Source organism: Sinohyriopsis cumingii, chromosome 5, assembly GCF_028554795.1.
Source record: "Sinohyriopsis cumingii isolate HCF-2022 chromosome 5, ASM2855479v2, whole genome shotgun sequence".
NCBI lineage: Eukaryota > Metazoa > Mollusca > Bivalvia > Unionida > Unionidae > Sinohyriopsis > Sinohyriopsis cumingii.
Window position 1 is genome coordinate 151,407,821 of NC_142965.1, and position 26,371 is coordinate 151,434,191.

At 34.1% G+C, this 26,371-nt stretch overlaps 1 protein-coding gene across 1 annotated transcript; it reads left to right on the plus strand.

The window, feature by feature from the left end:
* Positions 1–4,360: 4,360 nt before the first annotated feature.
* On the plus strand, positions 4,361–26,371 carry LOC149800467 (uncharacterized). The gene is made up of 18 exons (XM_089960096.1): positions 4,361–4,612; positions 5,209–5,356; positions 7,065–7,164; positions 7,572–7,669; positions 8,606–8,726; positions 9,644–9,713; positions 10,185–10,388; positions 11,150–11,285; positions 11,673–11,786; positions 14,503–14,643; positions 15,065–15,190; positions 16,192–16,362; positions 17,288–17,413; positions 18,959–19,156; positions 20,397–20,573; positions 21,137–21,373; positions 22,566–22,689; positions 25,091–26,371. The coding sequence occupies exons 1-18, from the start codon at positions 4,577–4,579 to the stop codon at positions 25,104–25,106; spliced, it is 2,343 nt and encodes a 780-aa protein (XP_089816222.1). The 5' UTR covers positions 4,361–4,576; the 3' UTR covers positions 25,107–26,371.

A 26,371-nucleotide genomic window follows, 5' to 3' on the forward strand; every position in this document is an offset into this window, starting at 1 on the left:
AACTGACTTGTAATTTGGTATCTTATTAGTCATTTATTTTGTATATTCATCCAATGGAAATGATGCTTGTGGACGTATATCCTTACATCCAAACCTAAAAGAAAGTTTATTTACAGTCGAAAATCTGCTTAGATGATTTGCCATATAGTTTGTTTGTACGCAAAACCCTACATTATATATGGTAATTTAAGATGACTTACGCATTACAGTGCCATGGACATTATATTCATTTGTACTGATTTGAATAAAACCGTATTGTTCTGTATTTCATTGATGATTTGAGAAGGGACTTTGATATGTGTGCGTATGGTACGGTGATAAATACGTAACAAAGGCCGGCTTTAGCAAACGCTGATGCCGCTCGTTTCTGGAAAAAATATCACAACAGCAATTAAGGTCAGTGAGACGGATCGAATTACTGTGGTATATTTTCTCTCTGATTTCCGTAGTTAGGTGCATTTGATCACGAATTAACAGTATTAAAACATCGTCATTGGACATTGCAGTACAGAGAGAGAGAGAGAGAGAGAGAGAGAGAGAGAGAGATGTCACAGCAAATTAAACAAATTCAATAAATAGACATGCACATTGGTCCTCCTCTGTCAATTTCTTTTACAACGGGAATATTTGTATTCATTTATTTAATGCAGTTTATCTTAATAAGACAATGTCACAAATATATTTCTTATTAAATCATGAATTGCTTCTACATGAAATATAATTATTACAAATTTATTTTGGAAAAGGTAAATTTTTGTAACGATTGGTTATTTTATAAAGCATCTGTTTTCTTGCTAAGTTCCAAACTATTTAAAAATATTTTCTATTTCGTTATATGACTCATTTTCCTGACTGTTTACTCTGTCAAGGTCAAGGTCTCTAATCTGAAAGTATTGTAGTACCCTCATCGTTTAGTAGCGACAATTAACACTGTATTTATTAATGTAATTTTATTCAACACTTTACACTATCAACAAGAGTTCATACTGGCACATTTCTTACGTCATAGGCACGTGACAATGACCACAATATTACGTTAAGAAATGGTATTGTAACACTGAAAATGCATTTTAGAAATAAATATGACCTTTTGGACAATATTTAATATACAGAGATATTTTGTACAATTTTTGGTAGAGAATTTAAAGACAGTTAACTAGAGATTTAGCTTGAATGAGTATACATAGAGACGAGTGTAGTTCATGGAGGGATGACAACTGTATGTCTGACTGAATCGCATAAAATACTCGACTATGGCGTAAAGGTAGACAACTCAACCGATTATGCCAAGAGTTGGACTCATTATATGAAAACAAAATAAAACCCAGAACTTTTCTTTCTAGGACTTAATTCAACAAATCGGTTTATATAATATAAGATGTCCGTTTTTCTGTCAGTGCGATTTAAGGCTAACAATTAGCCTTTTCCATTTTTGGCTGCTAGGTTTGAAACCCCATTTCACAAAATTTGTAATGAGAATAAAATATCAAAATAATTATGCATAATTACATCCATACAGAGTGTAGTGATTACTGGGAAGTATACCCGTACTTCCGTCCAATTATTCGCAGGCTAAGTCAACATATATATAAATTATAGTCAGTGCCCGATTAAACCATGTGGAGGCCCTTAGGCAGTATAAATCTTGGAGCCACCCTAGCAAATTATATCCTAAAATGTTTTATCAATATTATTTTGATATGATGTTGCGGGGCCCATAGGCTTACGCCTTTTCTGCCTATTTGGTAATCTGGCACGAATCATAGTCATCAAAAGCCATAAATAAACATACTCTCTACAGAATAAGTCTCAAAGCCTATCACGGTTCAAACTGAAACTGGCAAAACCGTAGGGACTTCTTATTATTTACCTAGCATTAACTTTCGTTAAGTAGACAAAGATAAAGCATTGGACAAAAATAGTGAATTGATAAGAACTATTTTTTCACTCCAATTTGTGCCACCGGCTTGGAGGCGGGAGGTAACGAGTTCGAACCCCGGCTAAGTCATACCAAAAACGTTTAAAAATGGTACTTGCAACTACCTCGATAGCCGCTCAGCATTGAAACGTTAGTGTTAGGACTGGTCGGCCTGGTGTCAGGATAATGTGACCGGGTGGGACATCATGCTACATGTCTATGGCATGATGCCACAGTGCTAGACATCACTATAAACTGCCACACTGCAGACATCGTAGCGAAATGACTAAAAATTGTTAAAACAAAGTTAAAAATCAAAATCACATCACATCTCATTATTCACAGATCATCTATATTATCTGTTCAAATCTCCGTCAGTGCCTGTTTCTGTGCATTTATCCACTCATTCATTCCGTCTTTTTTCCCATCATTTTGCATTAAAACACCAGAAAGTCTAATAACCATGCAGAAATAAAGATTTTTTGAAGTAGCAATAATGTGTTCGTAAAAAATATCATTAAAATCTCAGTTAGGTCCAATTTTAGACAATATTCAACCTAGTCCTTTGATATCAAGTGTTAAATTCTATTTCCAGTGTACATCAGTGTTTTTATTCAAATCACGGCAAAATATACCTTCTTCAAATGCGAATGAAAAAAAAATACCGTCCTATTTGGAAAGTGTTCGAAACGGCACACACACACACACACACACACACACACACAAGCAGTTTTTGAATCCAGTGCTATTATATTTTTTAAAATACGTTTTATATACCTGAAAACGTATCTGTAATAACCTCCCCCTTAATGAACTCCAGAGTCTCATGAAAGGATGTAAACTTCTCTGCTTCATCTTATTTTTCTAAACTAATAAGAAAGTTTAAAAGTACTTTTCTAGGATTCGTCTTATGTTCATGCATGACATTAATTTAGTACGGGCACCTGCTATACGTTTTTATCATCCATATAATTAAAAAGTGCATTAAATGAATTGATCGAATTGCCTGCCATTACAATGGAAAAAAAGAAAATATGCAAAGAAAGAGAACATCTAACAAACACCCAACAAACATGATGCGCCTATTTTTCTGTTAGTGAAAAAGACGAAACTATTTTTGTACATTAAGAATGTTTCTCTGTTTCTCTATCAAATATTCTCTCTCTGTCTATGTCACTCTGTTTGTCTGTTTCTCTCTCTGTCTCTGTCTCTCTCTGTTTCTGTCTCTGTCTCTCTCTCTCTGTCTCTCTCTCTCTCTCTCTCTCATTCTCTCTCTCTCTCTCTCTCTCTCTCTCTCTATATATATATATATATATATATATAATTTGGGTACTATGCATGTCACAATGCATTACAATGTTATGTACGTATGTATTTATGTATTTATGTACGTACGTATGCATGCATGGATGGATGAATACACTTCTGAATGTACTTATGTATGTACCCATAAATGCACATATACATGCAAGGACCTACGTGTATGTATGTAACAGGTCATATATTTACGCTGTATGTATGTATGTATTTGTATGTATGTATGTTTATATGTGCTTCTTACGGTGCAATTCGACGAATATAATAACTTTTAAAACGTGGAACACACCTAATTTTTGTATGGTGACCAGAATGTATGTTTTTCTCACGATATTTTAATAGATACAAAATAACAGAAAGGAATACAAAGAATAAGGATACGTTTGAAATGAAGGAAAGAAGAAAGAAAAATTGAACGACTTAGACCTCCAGCAGTTTCCAACTATTTGGCATTAAAACAAGTATTCAGTAGCATTCGCTTCGCAACCATGATAAAATCACGCGTGATCTTATTTCACTACGTGATGGCATGACTTTTGTATACAAAAGTACTTAAGTTATTCGAATATGTTGATATTTTGTAATCTCAAATGAAGAGATGACTTCAGCTTCCCACGTCAAGAATGAGTTTGTTAACTTGTCATACATACATACATGAATGCATGCATGCATGCATGAATCCGTCCGTCCATCCATCCATCCATCCATCCATTTATGCATGCATGCATGCATGCATCCATCCATCCATACATACATACATACATACATATATACATACATACATACATACATACATACATACGCATTGACTTGGGTATTTTGTTCCTCATACACCCTTATATGACGGCCCCCAAAATGTGGCTAACTGGGAAAAACGGAGATAGTTTCCTAACTGTAACACAATACGTCGTTTCTATAGATCTGTGGCATGACATTATGTAAGATATCGTTTAAAAAGGTTTAATTATATTTTGCATGATTGCAAACAGAATCACTATCCGGATTCAAGTAAGTGTTCACCAAGCGGATCCTCATGAATCAGAAAGAACAATAGCATCCAATTACGTCATAGGACCGGGATTGCTTCTGTGGTTACCTATCCTGTTTCTCTGTGTATATAAAGCCAGAGATATAGCACAGACGGAATAATGAACCAAGAATCGAAATCGCTGTAGAACTTTAAATAGAGAAGGAAAAGAGATAACTGCCGAAACCACTAATTGTCAAGTGTTACAGGAGGACTGGTGTATAAACAAAGAGACACATAACAAAACAAAAACAAATTACATTACAGAAGAGAAGAAGAGAACCAATCTATACCTTGGAAGAGGACGAACAGCCATGCACTTACGTGTTGCTGGATTTTTGTTTTTCTGTGTAAGTATTGTGCCATGCTTTAATGTGTCATGATTATATTACAAATTGAACTTTAACAATCTAATTGAAAAATCATTAGTTGTTAGATAAATTTCATGGTAATTGCTTGTACTTTGACAATCTAATAGAATAACTCATCACAGAGTTAATAGATCATTCCACAGTATTTATCTGGTACTTTGTCAATCCGGTGTACGTGAAGTCTCTTGTCAATAAATTTGACGTGAGACTACATTTGACTACATCTAATTTCAGTCATCTTATTATTAGTCATGGAGACATTAAAAATAAAAATAAACTTTGATTCTTTATTCTTGTACTGCGAATGCAAGAACTATGTAAAGATTATAACTTATTCATTATCAGATATATTTCCTGCTTGATGATTGTTTTGCAATTATGTCTAGAGTAGTATTCATTTCTTATTACGTTGTCAAATGACATTGGTATTGATTGTTGATATTGTATTCCTATGTTATATGGCATTGGAGTTGATTGTTGATATCTTTTTAGTTTGTTGTATGAATTGGTGTTTACTGTTAATATCTTATTAGGTTGTTCTATGTCATAAGTGTTGATAGTTGATATCTTATTAGGTTGTTATATGGCATTGGTGCAATGGACAGAAAATACCAGAGGAATTACAGAAGGACAACATTACCCCTCCAAACATGTTTGGACGAGAATCTCCGACTAACAAAACCATGGATCAGCTCATTATGGAAGCTATGGGAGGCCTCCAAGGTGGGTAACAAACATATACATTCTAATTTTATACTTACTTAATTGTATCACGATCAATCGTACAGTAGGTTAAATGTGGTATAACTCAGATGAAAGTGTAATTACAATCCGGTCAAATGGTGTATATTTCCTTTATATCTATTACAACATTAGGTGTCTCCGAAATATCACAGCCCGATAACTTTCCTGTAAGTATCAGGCACAACAACAACAACAAGAAAACAACAAAAAACAAAAAATATAGAAACAGTGTCCAGTTTTACGCCAGTTTACACACAATAATTTCGAACAAAGTTTTACTTCATGAAAATGCATTTGAAAAGTGTTATAAACATTGAACAGAAAATATACAAAAGCTATGCTATGTAGATAAGAAATTTAATATACATTTTGTACATAGCTACATGACTGGCTGTATTGATGATCATTTGATGCAAAGTCAAGACTTAAATAACATATGATATTTATACTGATGAAACTCATACGATTTGTGTGAAATTGTGTATTAGAAACCTCACAGGCTGTAGATATGGCGTATTAGGAATATCTGAAGCTGTTGAAATGCCTTGTTAAGAACCATACAAACAGTGTAATGTTATCCAATTTAATAAAAGGTTTTGATTCAAAAACTAAATAATCTATGTTTTTCAACAGCTATTCCAATCCGCGTTTGATGACATTTTGAATATCTTAAATTATGCCACATCCAATCACCCTGACAATAATGGAAAATTAATGATTTATAGATTACGAACCAAAACGGTGAAATATGAGGAATCAGTTCCATCAAACAACAATTTTAATAGAAAGTTTGTTTATAGCTACATGATGGCTGGATTGATAATCATTTGATGCAAAGTCAGGACTTACATAGGATTTTTATACTGGTGAAACTCATACGATTTATGCAAAATTGTATATTAGAAACCTCACATGCTGTATAAATGGTGTATTAGGAGACTCACATGCTGTAGAAATGGTGTATTAGGAGCCTCACATGCTGTATAAATGGCCTATTAGGAGTCTCACATGCTGTACAAATGGTGTATTAGGAACCTCTCAAGCTGTAGAAATTGCGTATTAAGATGGTATAAATATTGTATTATTAACTTCACAACCTGTTCAAATGCCGTATAAGGAACCTCACACACTGTAGAAATGGCGTATTAAGAACCAAACAAACTGTATAAATGGTGTATTAAGAACCAAATAAACTGTAGAAATGGCGTATTAAGAACAATACAGTCTATAGAAACCCCGTATTAAGAAATTCATAAACTGTAGAAATGGCGAATCAAGAACACATAAGCTGTAGATATACTCTAGTATGAACTTCACGAACTGTAGACATATTAAGAACCTCACAAACAGTAAAATGTTTTTCAATTCAATAAAGGCTTCGAATCTAAACTAAATAATCTGAGTTTCTCAAAACTTGGGTGGTCTTATTGGCTATTGTTTACTTTTTATTTCTTGAATAAAAATCGACATTATCATTTATATTATATCCAAATTTTGTGTGGTGAATATCTTAGCTTTCAAGATAGAATGGGAATTACTGGTCTTTAGCAAGAAAATTTTCCAGTAATTTTCTTAAAGATTTATATTGTATCAGAGAGAGAGAGAGAGAGAGAGAGAGAGAGAGAGAGAGAATATAACGGTATGGAATTTAACAATTAAATTTGCATGTTTGAATTTATTTTTTTAGGTGCCCTCAGTTTAAAAGCTATAAATGGTGGCATCCTTATGGAACTGGACATGTTATTGTCCAAACAACAATACTACAATCTTTATGATCAATCGAACAGGTATGTTAAATGTCGGGGGAAGACAAAATTTTCCAATGTCGTGTTAGTAAAAGCCAATTCTCTGACTAGAAACGGAATTAACAATGTTTTCCTCCATATCCTCGCTACCATCTTTCTTCCTCCTCATTTTCATCTGCTACATCTTCTTCGTTTTCTTGAATTCTCTTTCAGACTTACTTGAAAAAGATGGCAAAAGAAAATAATGAATAGAGATCAAATCAGATTTGTATTGAATATATTGTACATTTTCTGTAAAGTACGGCGACATAAATTGAAGTAGATGTATCTAGGATGTACATCAATATATCAATATATATATATATATATACATATATATATATATATATATATATATATATATATATATATATATATATATATATATATATATATATAATTTCTTGCAGCAGTACACTGATTCGAAGTAAGCGTAAAGCGATTCGCGATCCAATCTATCGTTGGACAAACGGAGAAATTCCATATCGTTTCTACCCTGGACATTTCAGTAAGTTAACGCTGATGTAAAGAAGAACCATGCGTTATAGATCTAATCAGGGAAATGGTATATGCCTTGAAAGGTTTCCTAATTAGCTATAATATTTTTAATCCTCTCTGTTCGACAAAATAGTTGTTGGGGAATAATAAGTGTCAAACAATTTCGTACGAATTGTTTCTTACATATACCAATGTATGTGTTCTTTCGATTAGGGATGGGTGCTTTATGACGCAAAAACACTATCGAAGCGTGTTAGCACAAGTTGTCTAATTTCCGTTAATGTTTGTACCAATCGTCACCGGTTCCTACACAATCAATAGAGGATCACCCACCCATCCCCGAAAAAAAAAAACCACTGAAGGGAGAAAAAAAATCTGCTCAGACCCACACATTGACGGAAATTAGTCAAATTACGATAAGAGAGTAATGGTAATAATACACTTAGACAACACAGAGTAGCGGATTTAAGACAACGAAGACTAACGGAAATAAACAATAGATGGATAGATAATAAGGGAAATAAGACCTTTGAGGCACATACAGTAACGGAAATCGGACAACTTTAGGAACAGATATAAGACGTCTCAAGCCCAAACATCAGTAAAAGGGCAACTGAAGTCCACGTTATAGTGGATATAAGACGAAATCGCATAGTTTCCGTTTATGTTTAGAAATAGCACATGCAAACGTTGCATAACAATATCTGATAGAAATTAAAGTATCGTCAATGCTATATCAAGAATAGAATTTCACATCCATGCTCATTGTATATAAAAAAATATCACACTTGTTGTGCAACAAATTTTGCCACTAACTGAAAGTGATTATACTGCTGTCATAATGTTTGATATATATTTAACACCCATACAATATTCTCTACATGCCATTTCAATAGCAAAGGGACACTTATACATTTGTATACGGTACACATTGTATTTTGTATAGATCAGAGAGATCAGTACATGGTTCGGCAGGCTATGACGGAATGGGAGCGTTACACGTGTCTACGATTTAAGGAGGCCGCGTCTTCTGACATCAATGTTATCGTTTTCCGTAACTCTGAAGGGTAAGACAATGACGATGAAAACACAATGAAATCTCTCCAGTTTTTGAATCTGGCAACTCGGAATTGCTGTATAATCAGAAAGAATATTTGAGCATTTGCTATTAAACTCATTCGATTGGACGTGATTACAGGCATATATTAATATTCGGAGAGATTTTTAAATTCAGATATTTCATACCTTTTATTTCCTCTTTTGAAAACGTATGATCTAGACTGGTCCTAGACAGTTTAGAAGTTCTAATTAATCACTCGATTGTGTATTGCATTCTCTCTCTTTGTAGATATATATATATATATATATATATATATATATATATATATATATATATATATATATATATATATATATATATATATATATATATATATATATATATAAGGCTAATTATTTTATTTTTAATCACATTATTTGGATTCCAAGAGATTATTTTTCCCTTGAAATACTTGTGTTCTAAATTATTTCCTGGACAAAGAAAGTTATCAAAGTTATACATAATTCAAACTGGAATGTTATTTTCAGAAAATTCAACAAAAAACTGTTGACACTTCCGTGCGACGCTGACCACAGCATATGTCGTCGCCTTCCATTTTGGATTTCCTCGGGACTCGAACTCAGTTTCATTTAGGACTATTTATTACAATGACTTCTATTTTTAATCCTTGGATTATTTTTGGATTTGATTTGTAGAAACGTATTTTCGTTTTCTCATTTGTATCTTGTTTTTCTAAGGAACTAAATTATTTGTTAAATTTTACAAAGCTTGTTTTCTTCGCTTTTGTTTCTTCTAGTTAAGTTTTGTAAGAGCCTAAACACGTAACACAATAAAAAGTACATTTTTGGGTGTTTGCAATATCCACTATATTTCTGCCTTCCAGGAAAATACAGCTACTTAATACTCGTTTCCTATTCTTTCCAGCTGCTACTCACAGTTGGGAATGGTCGGTGGACAGCAGGTGGTTTCCTTATCCTTAGCTGGGTGTAGATATGTAAGTACCAGTTATTAGGTTTTTAACACACGTATAAACTCACACATACTGGACAGCAATACTTTGTTCATGTTGGTTTTGTTAGCTGCTGCAGGTTGGTCCCAATCTGACAAGTCGGATGTCCAGATAGTTTACACTGAACATTTATAGGACCATGAGCCCTTCAAGTGGACTCAAGTTAAAATATCATGAGAGATAAATTTGTATTGATCTAAATATTTCCAAAATGGCAGCCTTGATTTTGCTATATCTGATATACTATCCTGTGTTTTCAATATCAATATACATGCATGAAAGGTGGGGAATGCAGGAGTCGATTATTATACAAAACTGCTTGAAATAAATTCTAACGTAAAGTCTAAAAATCGTTATGAAATGAATTGTTAAGTCTGTGCAGATTGGAGAGTGGTTATTAGGTTAAAGGGAAAAAAAACCTCATTATAATATTTAATATATATCTTTATTATACAGACAGGATTGTACTTACACGAGATTGGGCATGCGATTGGTCTCGTGCACGAACACCAGCTGCCGAACAGGGACGATTATGTTGAGATCCTTACGGACAACGTGCAGCCCGGTCTGTTGGACCAGTTCACCAAGTACACATCACAGGCCGTTGACCAGATGAATGTCCCCTACGAATACTCTTCTGTAATGCATTACGGTGTCACCGTAAGTGGTTATTTTCTTAATATTCTCAACCAACTCTCGTAGATCTTGTATTCTCTGTATAATGTATATATGTGTGGAAATAGGTACACGAACATGCATACAAACACAAACGCATTCACACACACACACACACACACACACACACACACTACAGGTTTAAAGAAAGGAGATATGGTAGCATATCGAGGAGCTTGGTAAATACATTAGAATATTTAAAGAAGGTAACCAGATTTTTTTAAGACTTCGTTTGGTCTAGTCTAGTGCATCTATGATTAATATATGAACTCTAATTTACGTCTTAAGATGATTATACTATGTTGGTTGGTTGGTGTGTGTGTGTGTGTGAATGTGTGTGTGTGTGTGTGTAAACGTTTCATACAGATACACATGTTACAGCATTGTCTCTGATCTCTAGTGTAACCGTCTGCTTGTTTCATGGGTACGTCTTTTGTCGATGATCTCACTCGGAACATACTCGTCATTTGTCAGCCAAAGTTCTTCAGACCAAGATAACATCACGGATGACGTGATCTTGACAGAAATACACACTAGACATAGGGGGCCAACATAATTTATCGATGTATAAAGAATGGAAGTAAAATGGCGGACAGATGATCGACATATTCTTTTCCTTTCTTATTTTTTTCTCTCTTTATCAATACCGTGTTCATGTGAGACTGATTCTAATATGGGACATACACCTTTTGCCTGTATCAGATCACAGACGAGTAGAATGTATTTTCATTATATCATCCATTCAGGCATTCTCCAAGGGTGGAGGGTTGAAAACAATACGTGTTAAGTACCCAGAGAAAGAGGCTAGCATAGGAGAAGTGTACATGAAAGAGCTGTCATTCACAGATGTAGAAATCGTAAACAAAATGTACAAATGTCCCGGTAAGTACTGAATTTTTCTGATTACAGAATTAGGAATATAATGCGATTGACTAATTTCAACTTTACTCAACTGATGACTTTTGATTTAAAATACAATGATCACATTAAATATTGGCATACGTTTTACTTAAAAAATGAACGACTTTATTTCAAACATTTAAAATGTAACGGTATACCGTCCAGGTTGTAAGTAAGATGCTTGAAACAGATTGAATACAAAATAGGTTTGTAAAATGAAAACAAAATACATTTAAAAATGATATTTCTTTAATCCATAAACTTGTCCCTATATTTTATGTGATGTGGTACTAGCATTCGAAGTTCACAAAACGTGAATATAAGTAAGTGCAAGTAATTAAAAGTAATTTTGTTACCTCTTTTTTCCAGCAAAGTGTGATCCAAGCATTCAGTGTTCGGGTGGCTACATTGATGAAAACTGCCGCTGTGTTTGCAAAGATGGCTCTCAGGACTGTCAGATCGGGGGAGGAATACAACCTTCAGGTAGTAAATAATAAGTAATACATATATATATGATACGGAATGACTTTAAATACAAAGAACTGAACTTACTGTTTGAAGGGAATTGGTAAATAAGATGGGTTTCCGACACAAGAAGGAAAATATAAAAGTCCCAGTATCAGCAGACTGAGTTCCTATTCTTTTGTTCAACATGCTTTAGAGTTTTTAAAACCTCTGTGTATCTCCCTGGGTATTAGTGGCGAAGTATAATGTCATTTGCACCCTTCTAGTATGTCGTAATAATGTACCCTCTCCCCCCCCCCCCCCCAATATTAGGGGGTGAAGTAGATTATGGCATTTGCATCCTGCTACTATTTCGTTAGAATGTATCCCCCTGCATACTAGAGGGTGTAGTTTGTGCCTGTTGCACTCGTCTTCCATATCGTAAGATGTATCCCCCTCCATACTAGAGGTTGTGAAATATGCCCGTTGCACTCGACTTCCATGTCGTATGAGGCGGTTAGTAGTGGGAACATTTTTGAGATGGGTTTTCTCCCGTAATGTTGTTCTCATCTATAAGGTCTGAAACGTTTCAGATGAAATATGTAGACAAAATTCTACATAACTCTATAAGAATTTTATCTTATTTGTCTATGTCTCTGTATATCCGTTTTGGATATCTAAACGTATTCCGCACTAAATATCCAGGATCGTACTGCTGTGTCGTTAAACCCTATCCATCTATCCATGTATACATACATCCTACATACCTTTGTATAAAGATTCCACTTTTTTGGGAGCAGTATGTTGAAGAGAAGACACACGCACACACTCAGATATATATATATATATATATATATATATATATATATATATATATATATATATATATATATATATATATAGAGAGAGAGAGAGAGAGAGAGAGAGAGAGAGAGAGGACAATACGAAGATGAATCCACGATACAGAAATATCAACAAATGGTTTTGAAGCAATCAGAAGAGTAAAGTGACGTAATTGTGACTTCCCCGATCTCCTACACAAAAGACAATGGAAAATATTAAACTATTGAAATAATAAAAGTAACATTCCTTTTGAAAGCAACTGATAAAGTCAACGGAATGTATACATGCTATTTGAAATCTTTAGTGACTTACAATCAGCCGTAAATCGGCCGTGCAGGGTATATGTTGATGAAAATTTATTAGACCTTATTTAATACCATCCTACTGAATAATCTACGTTCATAGTCTTCAGCTTGTACCAACAGTACTGATGTCGAAATAGTCATTCACCTATTATCCTATGGACGTTGAGAGACACGGTACTTATTCCAATGCTGTAGTATGAATGACCCTTACTAGGAGATGGTCATTCCATTACTTTAGTATATAATTTCCCTTGCAAGGAGATAACCACTCCATTACTTTAGTAGATAATTACCCTTACTAGGAGATAGCCACTCCATTACTTTAGTATATAATTACCCTTGCTAGGAGATAGCCACTCCATTACTTTAGTATATAGTTACCCTTGCTAGGAGATAGCCACTCCATTACTTTAGTATATAATTACCATTGCTAGGAGATCGATATGACATGATTGCGCACACCCATAACGTTGTAAAAATATCCATTTTCATTTGAAGCTCAACGCCCACAACATTTTAAAATCCGTTATCATTAATGACGTTGCAATACATAAATGTATACCTTGATTAGAAAGGCACATGGATTTAGTTTATTGAGAAAATTAAGGAAACAGAAAAGCTACTTAATATGTGGCAAGTTCTAGGGGGTTAATATTTTCTGATAAAATAACGGAACAAAGAGAAAATGAGAAAACTGACATCATAGGAATTGTATTGGGAATTATTGTTTAGTGACAGAATGAATAAAAATTGCAGAAACCGACGTCAGAGGTGCAAGGCAGTTTAGGTTGTTTTTATTGCTGACCATCTAAAGGCAATACTGACCCTTTAGGATACAATAGTCAGAAGGGCAAAGTCCGAAATTCGGAGTTTCCACTTAAGAGTATATGTATTATTTATACGGTAAGATGAAACTAAATCTTCCCTTTCCTCGATGAATATCTAAATGATAGATCAGGAACTACTTTGCACTGTGAAATGTTGTATTATGGGTAGGCACTACTTTGCGCAGTGGAACATTGCAAGATGGACAGGTACTATTTTGCACTGTAGAATGTTGTAATATGCACAGGTAATTCTTTGCACTGCGGAATGTTTTAAGACTGGCCGATACTACTTTGTACTTTGCAATGGTGTAAGATGGATATACACTACTTTGCACTTTAGAATGGTGGAAGGTGGATAGATACTACTTTGTACTTTAGAGTGGATTAAGATGGATATACACTATTTGCACTTTAGAGTGGATTAAGATGGATATACACTACTTTGCACTTTAGAGTGGATTAAGATGGATATACAATACTTTGTACTTTAGAATGGCGGAAGGTGGATAGACACTACTTTGCACTTTAGAGTGAATTAAGATGGATAGACACTAATATGCACTTTAGAATGGATTAACATGGGCTGGCACTACTTTGCACCATAGAATGTTAGTATCTTTGTCAAAATATTCGCAATCAACTACCCAACAAAGTTCATTATCACGAAACACAACTATGAGAAAATATACCCATACTACCATATTAACTTCTTTATCATAACGTGTCTTCAATTCAATGCGTGTTTACCTGTTATTTGTAGACTTATGTTCTGTATTATAGGTACATGTGGTGTAAACACGTATGGCGATAGCTGGAAATGCTTTGTGTGGGCGCAACACGGCCAATGTGAGTCAAACCCCTCCTTCATGACCAAATCATGTGCCAAGGCCTGTGGTCCTTGTATTCTCAAGAGAAAGCCAGGTAAAGACGTTCTGAAGGAATCTATATTTATAAACATTCGTCATCCTGTTGCTTAAAAAGCTTGAATGCATTTCATAGTATATAAATCATAACGCACATTCATGGTGACATCACATCTCACACGTGACACAAATCGTATTACTCGATGCTATATAAAAGTATTCGATTTTATGATTTTTAGCATGAAAGAAACAGTGTGTAATTTCTCAATATGAAGTTTGCATTCATATTTGCTGCGTTTTATTTATTGTAATTATTTCTAAAATATCAGTTTAGTAGTTAGTGTGTAAAACCGGTCTTATCTTTTCTTCGCAAATAAACTGTTAAATTACAATGTTTACATTTTTTGTTGAAAGGTAATATTAACCGTTGTTAGTAAAATGATTACATGCTTAGAGTACAAACTTAAATACTTTTATAGGGACATGTGCTAAAATGTATCCCAGTGACAAATGTCTGAAGTGGGCAACTCGTGGTGATTGCCTGACCAATACAGAATGGATGAGTAACTACTGCTGTGGGACATGTACAAACAGTAGCACTGGAAGTAAGTGTCTCAATATACTCTCACACTGAGCAAGGGTAATTACAGCTAATCATTTTATACATCTAGCATGACATTTCTTTGTTTTACATCACCTTGTGTTGTATTTGTTGTTACTTACTTTGATGTGGCCAGATACACAGTAGTGTTTCAAACTATTTACCCTTTGAAAGTGTCTGTATGACTGCATCTAAAGGGCGTGAGAACATTTCTTCAATGGAGGTAACTTATAAATCCATATTACGGAACATATGCTTAATAACAATTATATACAATTTCCCCGCTATCAACGTTTATGTTCTCGCAAATAGGGCTTTTCTATTTCAAAGACAAAATCAGCTTAATATTGTAGAAAAAAAGACGAAATTGTAATTTGAAGAAACAGAATTCATTTTTGTTCCTTTAATATACAAACACCGTGCTGAGGACAATTATCAGCGTTTGGACCCATACAGAAGACAATAATGATCACATAATTAGGAGGGAATTTATTCTTAAATTTATTATTTTAAACGTTGCTTCAAATCTCAGAAATAACCTTCGGACTTTCATTGTCCCTAATTGGTTATGCGACACACATAGTTTAATTTTTCCGAATTGGTTATGCTTCACACATAGTCATGGTCCCTAATTGGTTATGCTACACACATAGTGTGTATAATATTAACATATAAACACTTTTACCATTGCGTAAAAGTTATTATTTTCCTTTAAAGAAATTTGAGTCAAGAATAGCAATAAGTATTAAGTATTTATTTCTTATTTTTTAAAAAATATATTTAAAATCTTCAGGAAGTAATGACTTTATAATTTTAATACACGAGTGAGGATAAGGTCTGAGCAAACCAAATGATTTCACTCCCTGGAACAAGCTTGCGTTTCGCCACTTTTCCGATAATGAACTTGTTTCACTTTGTCGATTGGTTGGCCTTTTGGTAAATACGTTGAAGTCTGTGTTGTTTGCCATTGTGACAGGGTAACTGATTTTGAAATTACTTTTCCAGCTGGATGCCAAAACAAACACAGTAATTCCATCGAGTGTGACCGTTGGGCTGTCGAAGGTGAATGCGAGGCTAATCCTCTGTGGATGATTCCAAATTGTCAGAAGTCGTGCCGTGCATGTGACAAACCAATACCCACACAAGAGCCAGCCACAACTCCCGCTCCGGATATTGGTGTGTTAATTACGAAACAATAATATCATTCTGTTTGGATTATAATTAATAAATTGTAGAAACAATATGTGCAGTAAAAAGTGTCGAAGTCATCGTTTTAAACTTACGTCACGATGGATAATTTGATATGATACTATTTTCAGGAAGTAATCTTGTTTAGTGAAAATGATTTAAACAATGTAATACATAAACTTGTATCATCTTTATAGTGAATAATGTTCATGTTGGATCAGACGTATTGAAAGACAACCTTATATTATTTTAAAGTGAACATAATATTAGTGCTAGCTATCGGAAACGAATATTTAAGTTGGAATGAAATAACTATTTCGAGAAACTACTGACAAAAGTACGAATATTCATTTTTCCAAAAGCTTAACAATGACACTATACCACCTATTTCCTGGCTCTGTATTTAGAACGCTATTTTTTATTGGCACTCTAGAGTCATTATCGTATCAATATGCCGTTGTGCATACATACATCCATACAGACACACATACATACATACATACATACATTCCTCCGACTTCCGGGAAAAGTTTCAATCAGTTACCTTTAAAAAAGAAGTGTGAAAGAATGATGCTATCAGGAATGGAAAGACGAGAGAAGTGTCAAAGTTAATTTTTCTAACAATAATAAAAATACATTATAATATGGAGATTTTAAAATGATGCCTCCATTATTGTAAGAAAATATCGCTTCTCTTGATTTTTTTCCCACCAGAGTTGTGGTTAAAATAAATTTGAGTAAAGACACAAGAAAAAGATTAAAACTAAAACATGCATCACAAAGAAGTAAGCATATTTAGTATTACTGTTATACAACTTAATAAGAAAAATATAAGATATACAAAACGTGGCCTATTTTCTGAGTGTTGCATAACATATTACACCGGGTTTTAAATAAACCTTCCGCTTTTCAGGAAACTGTACAGACAAGCACGACGCATTTCAGTGTCAGAGCTGGGCTCGGGCAGGGGAATGTGACAAGAATCCAACGTGGATGGTACCAAATTGCCAAAGAGCTTGTGGAAAATGTTCTTTATCCGGTAGGAAATTACTAGAATGCATAATCGGGCTTGATGCCATTGTGCTGGCACTATATTTTTACATTTCGACTGGTTCTAACTTGCCCCCATCCCCCCGGTTTTGATTTTCCAGTTAAACTAGTATACTTATAGTTTCAAAAACCCAGACCATTTGACCAGTCACTAGAAGCCCTTTTGGAATAATCCTTTATCCGCCCATTACTGATTAGATTGTAGTTTTCTGCGTTTAAGATCCGTATAACAGTCCTGGTGCATACGAATACATGAAAGACAATTATTCAGAAGCTGACGAGTATGCAATTATTACCCAAGCGTTAAAGTTTTCCGTCTTCATCAACTTCTTCCAAGTGGGTATCTTGATAGTACCATCACACATCTGCGTAAGTTCGAGTCTCGGTCTCGGCCAGTGAGGGTACGTGAGAAAGATTGTCAGTATCTTCTCGTTGGTCGGTGGTTCTTTCTGGGGTTTTCATCCCACATCCTCCAACATTTATAGAGACCGACATGTATATCATATATTGTGATGAAAAATGGCTTTAAACCCTATAACACCAACAACAACAACTTGGATAGAAAATATGTACTCAGTTGATTTCAAAGACTTCAAGTTTCATTGTAGTCAAAAACTTCATGTGCCTTGTAGTTTTTGTTCATTATTGGCAGTCACTGCAATCAATAAAATAAAACCACGTGTCTTGAGTGAAAATACATGTGCTAAATTGTATTGTGTGTTGTAACCGAAATGTCTATATACGAATAGAATAGCATCAGTTTACCACGACATATGTTGTTAAATTTTGAGATCTGCTGTTTAAGAAGAAAACGAATGGGAAGGTCATTAATTCTGCACTTTTACCTTGATAGTAAAATACGACTTCTACAACACCACGTTTATTGTTTGACTTTTACTACTAATAAATTTCCACCTATTTGAGAATAATAACTTCTGTGTAACATGCGATATTAACCGTTACTAACGTCAATGCTTAGTTTTGGAAATTAGTCTTTGACGACAAGTCTGTCTTGTCTTAAGAAGCCCCTGAATTATATAATTGTTTACTATATCATACTTATTGTATATTTATTTTAATTTTAATTTACTATTGATTAAATCATAAAAATTTAAAATTAGAATCTAAATTTAATTTTAAATTATTTATAGTCATTATATTATAATAATTTTGTAATTTTATTTGTCATTAGTATTATAATTTTATTCTATTTAATTAATTTCGTTAATATTTTTATTTACTTATTATTATTATTATTATTATTACAAATGGATCCTTCGGCTTCCACTGTCAATGTCTATCGCCAACTTGTTTTGAAATATTAACCTGCTATAATCAATCGTGGTTATACTAGATTTCATTTATGATCAAGCTAGGGTCCCTTTTTGTCTGCTTCGTGGAGTTGATTTCATTAATTGTGGGATCTTCCTATATTGGCACCTTGCATTATTAAAACTTGATTAACATTCCACCAAAATGCACACGTTGTCCAACATCTCGATTTTTTAATGAAAATACTACATTCTTTAAATAGGTTGCATCAATTTATACGATGACTTTGAATGTGATATCTGGGCCGCAAGTCGGGAATGTGATAAAAACCCTGGTTGGATGCTGGTGAACTGCAGGAAGAGCTGTGGGCAATGTAACAACAATACCACTAACACTTCAACAACGAAAAGTTCAGCATCTACAACAGCATTGCCATCAACAACCAGGAACAGTACACAAAGTAAGTTTAATGAGAAAACGTTTGAATAAATCAAATTCATGGCAAGTATATAGTCTTCCTCGCAGTCTCCATCTCCGAGATCGTAAAGTCCCACTCGACCTTGAGAATAAAATAAGTCTCATAAGGAGGTACATTGTCATACAATTAATAATTTATTATAGAAAATTTGAAGACTATACACAACGAGCACACGTTTGTTTCCTTCTGTTTACTTGTTGCTGTTTCTCACTTTGATGGAAATACATTTGCTACTATACAAAATGTCACTGGACATCTGCTTCAGATACGCCCAACGTAAATTGTTGGTTCGACAGCTGGTTCTTATACGCCCAAGCGTTACTTGTTGGCTCGATAGGTGGTTTAGAAACGTGCAAACGTTAAACATTTTCCTATTCATAACTGCCGAACAGTTGCCTCTTGAGTATCCTATTCATTCCAAACCAGATTAAGTCTCATACAAATATGTGATTTCCCTCGCAAATGTTGCAAAAATAGTTATGATTTTTGGGACAATCGACATTAAAAAAATATGACGACACGAAACTAATCGTATATGAAACTAATTTATTTCATAATTCTTCAATGTAATTTGAAATTTGTTGCATTGATTAAATGGACTAAACTTGTCATTAGTTACCTAAATTGGAAGCATCAAGACGTTATATTAACATGGACCGTTTATATCCTATTTTTGACTTTTACTACTAATAAATTTCCACCTATATCCTATCTTATACGCCTAAACGTAACTTGTTGGCTCCATAGCTGGTTCAGAAACGTGCAAACGTTAAACATTTGCCTATTCCAAACTGCTGAACAGTTACTTCTGGGGTTTCATATTCCCTCCAAATTAGATGAAGGCATATGTGATTTCCCTAGCGAACGTTGTAAACAATAGTTACGGCTTTTTGGACAATCTACATTAACATAACATGAAGACACGAAACTAATCATAGGTCAAAATGATTCATTTTATTATGCTTCAATGTAACGTGAAATATGATGCATTGATTAAATGGAAGAAACTTCTCATTAATTATCTAACTATGAAGCATCAAGACGTTAGATTAACATGGACCGTTTATATCCTATTTGATACTTTTTTAAGTATGGTGCAAATGGTAAAAATGGGGATGAATGCTTCAGCAACAGGATGTACCCATTGTTAAGAATCAAACTAATTCCCTTATGTACATAATACTGTATACAATAATGGTCACTTTTATGTGTTGATTTACAGCTGTTTGTACAAACAAGTATCAGGACAACAAGCTATGTGACACTTGGGCGAAGGCCGGACAGTGTAATGCGAATACCTGGATGATTCAGAATTGTGCAAGGTCATGTGACAGATGTTCCGGGACAGAAACGACAACACCCCGTCCAACCACCAAACTAACAACACAAAAATCAATTGGTGAATATTATGTTTCAATATTTTCAAAATCCAAAATAGGCAGAAGTAGATAAAGAGATGCATTGATAGATAGAGATATATAAATATAGGTAGTTAGTTTGATTGGTATTTAGATAAAACCGACATCCATTATATATTGGCATTATCTGTTCAAATAAACACAGAGATGAGTTGGTTTTTATTATACAGGTACATGTATATCCTGGAGAAATTCAACATCATTTCGCCTATGATAGAGTTCAATAAAAGAATATGTAAATTACTTTGTTTCAGCTAAATACTTAACCAAGCCACTGTCGTTGACTCAATGCTCACGCTTGACATTTTGTGTGTGTGTGCTGCGTAGCGACAACATCAGAAACGTGTATTTCATTCGTTTGAAAGTCTTTAATATATACTAATATTGAATATGAATTTAAATTAGATTTGTTAGTCACTGAATTTACTGCATTTTCCTATGCCAGGAGAACATTGTAACTAATTAATGTAATTTCTAGTCATCCATTTTATTCTGTGTGCGTGTATTTCTTGCTTAACGTGTTCTAAATTTGATTCCACAACAGGTGAATGTAAAAATCTGCTCAGCGATAGCAGGTCTTGTGACGCATGGGCAAAATCAGGGTACTGCAAGACGAATCAGTATGTGACAATAAATTGTGCTAAATCATGTGGCAATTGTTCTGATCAAGGTCTGTCGACATCAAGCAATGTACGATTCGCTAATACCATAGTGAAGACAACGAATGAAAAACCACTGATAAGTAAAGTGAATGAGGAAGCACCTGCTGACGATCCAACTGGTAAGATATGATGAGTGTCATAGCAATGCATTTGTATCGGTGAGTTCGGGAATGGGAGCGAAAACGTATCTGTATGTTTGGGATTGGATGTGTAAGTGTATCAATGTGTTTGGGCTCGGGTATTTAAGTATATCTGTGTGATTTGGCATGGTCGTGTATGCGGATCTGTATTTATCACGGCGTGGATGGCAGCGGTTCATTCTGTATTTACAAGTGTGTTAATTTGTCTCCGTGCTTAGGCATGAGTGCGTTTGCACATTTGTGTCTGTTTGGGTATGGAATTACATCACAATTAATACTTCCAGTTCAGTACCCACGAATGTAGTTCTAGTCTATTTTTAGAACATTTTTTCCTCTCTCATTTTGGTGGTGATAGAAGAGTTTTATTTATGCATTTTTGGTAGGGATTTAAAGGTAACTGTTTATTCTTGATAATATGAGCTCAGGGTGTTGTTGTCTGTATGTATTTTGGCGACAGTGCACAGTGAGTAATAAGGCCTTGGTGATGATCCGGAAGTGAAATTCGTGTTCTGGTTACATGCTGTTATGTTGACAGTCAATAATCTAAAAAAAGAGCAGGTCAACCTTTGACAAGAACTTCACCGTGAAGTCATCTTTGAAGGTATTTTAGATTAACATATGATTTGCATTGATTGTCACACAGTGGAAAGGTCAGTACTGAGAAACAAATGTAGAGAACATATAGTAAAATTAATTGTGTACTATGTCCGTATGCGTAGCTACGGCTAAGTGTGACTGTTACAAGTGTGTAAGTTTATCTTAGTATTTGGGTATGGGTCTGAGTGCGTATATGTGTGTATTTGGCATAGGTGGCACGGCTAAGAGTGACTGTTGCAAATGTATAAGTGTGTTATTGTGTTTGGACGTGTGTGTGTATGCGTAGCTGTGTTTATTTGGGCATGATTTTGTTTGAATATCTGTGTTGTTTTGGGCATGGGTGTGTATGTGGATCTGTACATATTATGGCATGGGTGGCGACGGCTAAGATTTGTATTACATAAAGCATTACCTCTTTGAGAACTATAAACTGAACAAGCTGATACGTTAATAATACATGTCTTCTAATCCATGCTTAGTCTTTGTTTTGTTCTTTTGAAGTCATTTTAATATTTCTTAAAAATTGTTTCCATGGAGGTGAACAAACCATGAGTCAATTATCTATACTATTTAGGTGGTTGTAGAGACGACAAGGATACCTGTGTAACCTGGGCTAGATATGGTTTCTGTGATAATAACAGAGATCAAGCAGTACGATTGTGTCCAAAAACATGCAATCTCTGTGTTCAGCGTCAGGGGTAAGACTTTCTTCTCTATTTTATTATTATTTGTTATTATTTTATTATTATTTGGAATCTTATTCTTTTAAACAGTTATCTTTTCTTTGGATTAGGTAAAAACATTTTGATTAAGTTTTAGGATGGAAATGTTTGCGTCAAAAATCAAAGCAAAGCACTAAACATTTAATCATCAGAAATGTACATGATAAAGCATCCTTCTAGATAAAGTATAGTCAACAATGCTTTAAGTGCACGCATGTTCGTATATGAAGCATGAAAACGTTTCTGCATATTAATCAAATGAGAATACCATTCTTCATTTCTTTCTTTGCTTCAATAGTACCATACAAACGTGAGACAATATGTAAGAATGATTTAGTCTATTTGCGTTGGATGGTAATTTAGTCTACGTATCCTCGGTGATGATATAGTCTATTTATGACGAGTGTTGACTGATTCATGTTTTGCTGGATGATAGTCAGACAGATGTTCCATACAATTATTAATACTTTGGTAAAATCATTCAACATTTTAATAGCGTAGGTATTGCCTTTATGAATAATGTTAGGTAGAAGTGCATTGTATGCACGCTCTCATATATCGATACTGCAAAATAATTATAATGGACTAATTTTATGCCATGACAGGTTATTGTTGAGTTGCTATGGTAACCCTACAGAGCTTTAACTCAATGTTTAATAATAGAATCAGTATCAAATATATCAGCGTGAGAACAATTTAAAAGCGGCACCGCCACAGTGGCGATATGACATTTGTAATCACTTTCATTTCTACTTAGAAAATATGTATTCCCTTAGATAATATATATTTTCAATATCTGAGTAATTTTTCGTGTTTACTTTCTTCTTTATCGTTTTCAACTTTTTCTTATTCTTCTTCTTCTTCTTCTTCTCACTCTCTCTCTCTGTTTCTTTATACACCTTAAGAACATTAAACACGTTACATGTGCCAACATTGTCAGTAGGGGAAAGTTTCCGTGTTGGAATGTGATAAAAATTCAAACAATAACACAACGATTTTAAAGTTGCGGTAAAGTTTGAAATTTTAAATCAATAGGTTTTCTCAAATGTGAATTATTTTAAAACATTTGTTTGTCGAGACAACCATGTGCTTTTAACTCGGCAATAAGATTTTTTCGTATGGTCATCCGGTTGACGTCTGTGCTTATTGAAAGTGGTTATACCCTTCCCTTAGTTTGTAAAGTTTTGATAAATCAGGCATGTGATACTGCTGATTGCAAACTGAAATACTGAAATAAAATCACTGTCATAGTGTGGTGTTAGCGTCTGTCACCGAGCGAGACCACCGATTCTCAAGGCTACGTAACTCAGATTTGGACGAAGAAACAGCAAAATAAAAATAAAAACTAGAACACTTATTATAACCGTTAGTTTAAGATCTTATTGTCTAAAGGCTGTTAGATTCGACTGATCACTGTCATATACGACGGAACACTGTCAGATACGACTGAACACTGTCAGACACGACGGAATGCTGTCAGATAAGACCATATATTGATGCTCTACTCCAGTAATATTTGCAGTACCAATTCTCGCAGTAAACGTGTCCATGTAAAGAATTACAATATTTGAGGAACAATTATATGCAGTAATACGGTTTGCTTGGTTGTTGTGTTAACTACATCGACACCGAAATAATGCGAACATTTAATGGAAATGAGTTTTGCAGCCTTCATATCAGTAATAAAATTATACATGAGTTTTGCAACCTTCACATCTGTAATAAAATAATATGAGTTTTGCAGATTTCACATCTGTACTAAAAGAATACATGAGTTTTGCTACCTTCTCATCTGTAATAAAAGTATCCATGAATTTTGCAACCTTCACATCTGTAATAAAATAATACATGAGTTTTGAGTACTATATCTTAAATAGATTCAGAAACGTATTTTGTTCTTGAAGTCGAAGCTCTGCGTACCGTTACTCGTGGCTTTGTTACTCGACACAATGTAATGTTTGAATTAAATTTGTGAAATTTTCTCTATATCTATTGTCTTTTAAAAAACCCTACAACAAATTCTATTTAATCAAACCTACCCGGCATAGCCTTTTGGTTAGCAACGGACTGTAGTGCAATATAATCATCGTAATGAGAATAAGATTTTTGTAATTGAATATATTAGTCTACGTGATATACGTGAATCAATATATTACTCAGTAACTGTTGTAACTTCATTTCTTAGATTAGCTATTATATATCGTCAGCACACTTACTGCATTTGAGTTTTAAATCGTTCACATAATGTCGACCTTTATCTGGACAGCAGTCAACTGTACATTAACATGGACTCAAATCATTAGAGTATCAATTTCATGGTTTATTTTATTTAGACCATTTTGAAGTAACACCTGTCTTTTTTTTCCTTGCATTTCAGACTGCTACTACGATAATACAGTGTTTGAAACGAGACCAGTTTAGTCAGAATCCATTCTACACGAATACTTGCTGCGAATCAAATGACGTGTGCCCAGTATGTTGAAACAAAAGTCAGACAGTATATTAGGAAAACCTTGCGTTAATTAGAAGCAAGACCTTAAGCATTTTGTTTCATCTTTAGATGAATCGTGGCCACATTTTTAGTGTTATCTGTAATCGCCATCTCATTATCTAGCAACTATTCCAATGAGCGGCAAATTATATTTTCCTTCTTTTTCTGACGTATTATTTTGTGAGTTTTAGCATCTTTTAAATATTTATTACATCTTTATTCATTATTTTAACTCATATGAATGAAACAATACTTATCTCAATTAAATTGTTTCGTTCCTAATTATACTTTAGGTATATAATTATGTTTATCAGTAATTAGTTACTTTAATCATTCTCAGACACTTAAAAATGAACAAAAACGAGGGACATCCAATACTCAGGACTTTGTTGTATCCTTAGTTCTGGTAGATATGCGATTGTTTTGTTCTAATCATTAAGGTTGTATCTTTTTTGACATGATTTCGCCGTGCATTTTGTTCTTTTGTTTGTTCATTTGTGGAGTTGTGTGTATCCGCATAAATGTCTGTATCATGAATACCACCGAGGACATAAATTTGAAACCATAGAGGGATGGAAGTGTTTTAAAAATTGGTGTTACATCTCAATACTACCGATGCATATCTTTGTGTTTGATAGACGGGGATTGGAAATGATTATGAGTGGGGAAAGATTGGCATTTCGGTGTCTTACTTTACTGCAAAACAGATGGGTTATTTAGTTGCTAAAATATGGATTGAAGTGCTTTCCTAATAAACGGCACTACACGGTAGGCAACTTGGCTTGATCCGATGGTGGGATTCGACCAACTTTCTTCCGTCTTGAGTCAGGCATGCCACCTACTGAATCACCGTGGATTCTTTTCTATTAGTTCTCTCGTGCGACATGCAGGATAACTCTTTTGATCTATCCCGCATTGTCCATCCCGTGAGGAAGTGTTTTAAACCAGTGGATAAATAACCGAAAATATGCAAATGTATGTTTTTGGATCAAGGTGAGATGAATTATTTTCGAATATACAAAATCAAAGAAATCGCCAAAATATGTGTTTAGCAATACATTTTTTTTTACTAGAAAAAAAACAACATTTTTTCATATTTGTGTTTTTTATATTTCTTAAAAAATATTTTATTTATTCGTGAATAAAGAAAATATATTTCGCCTTGGA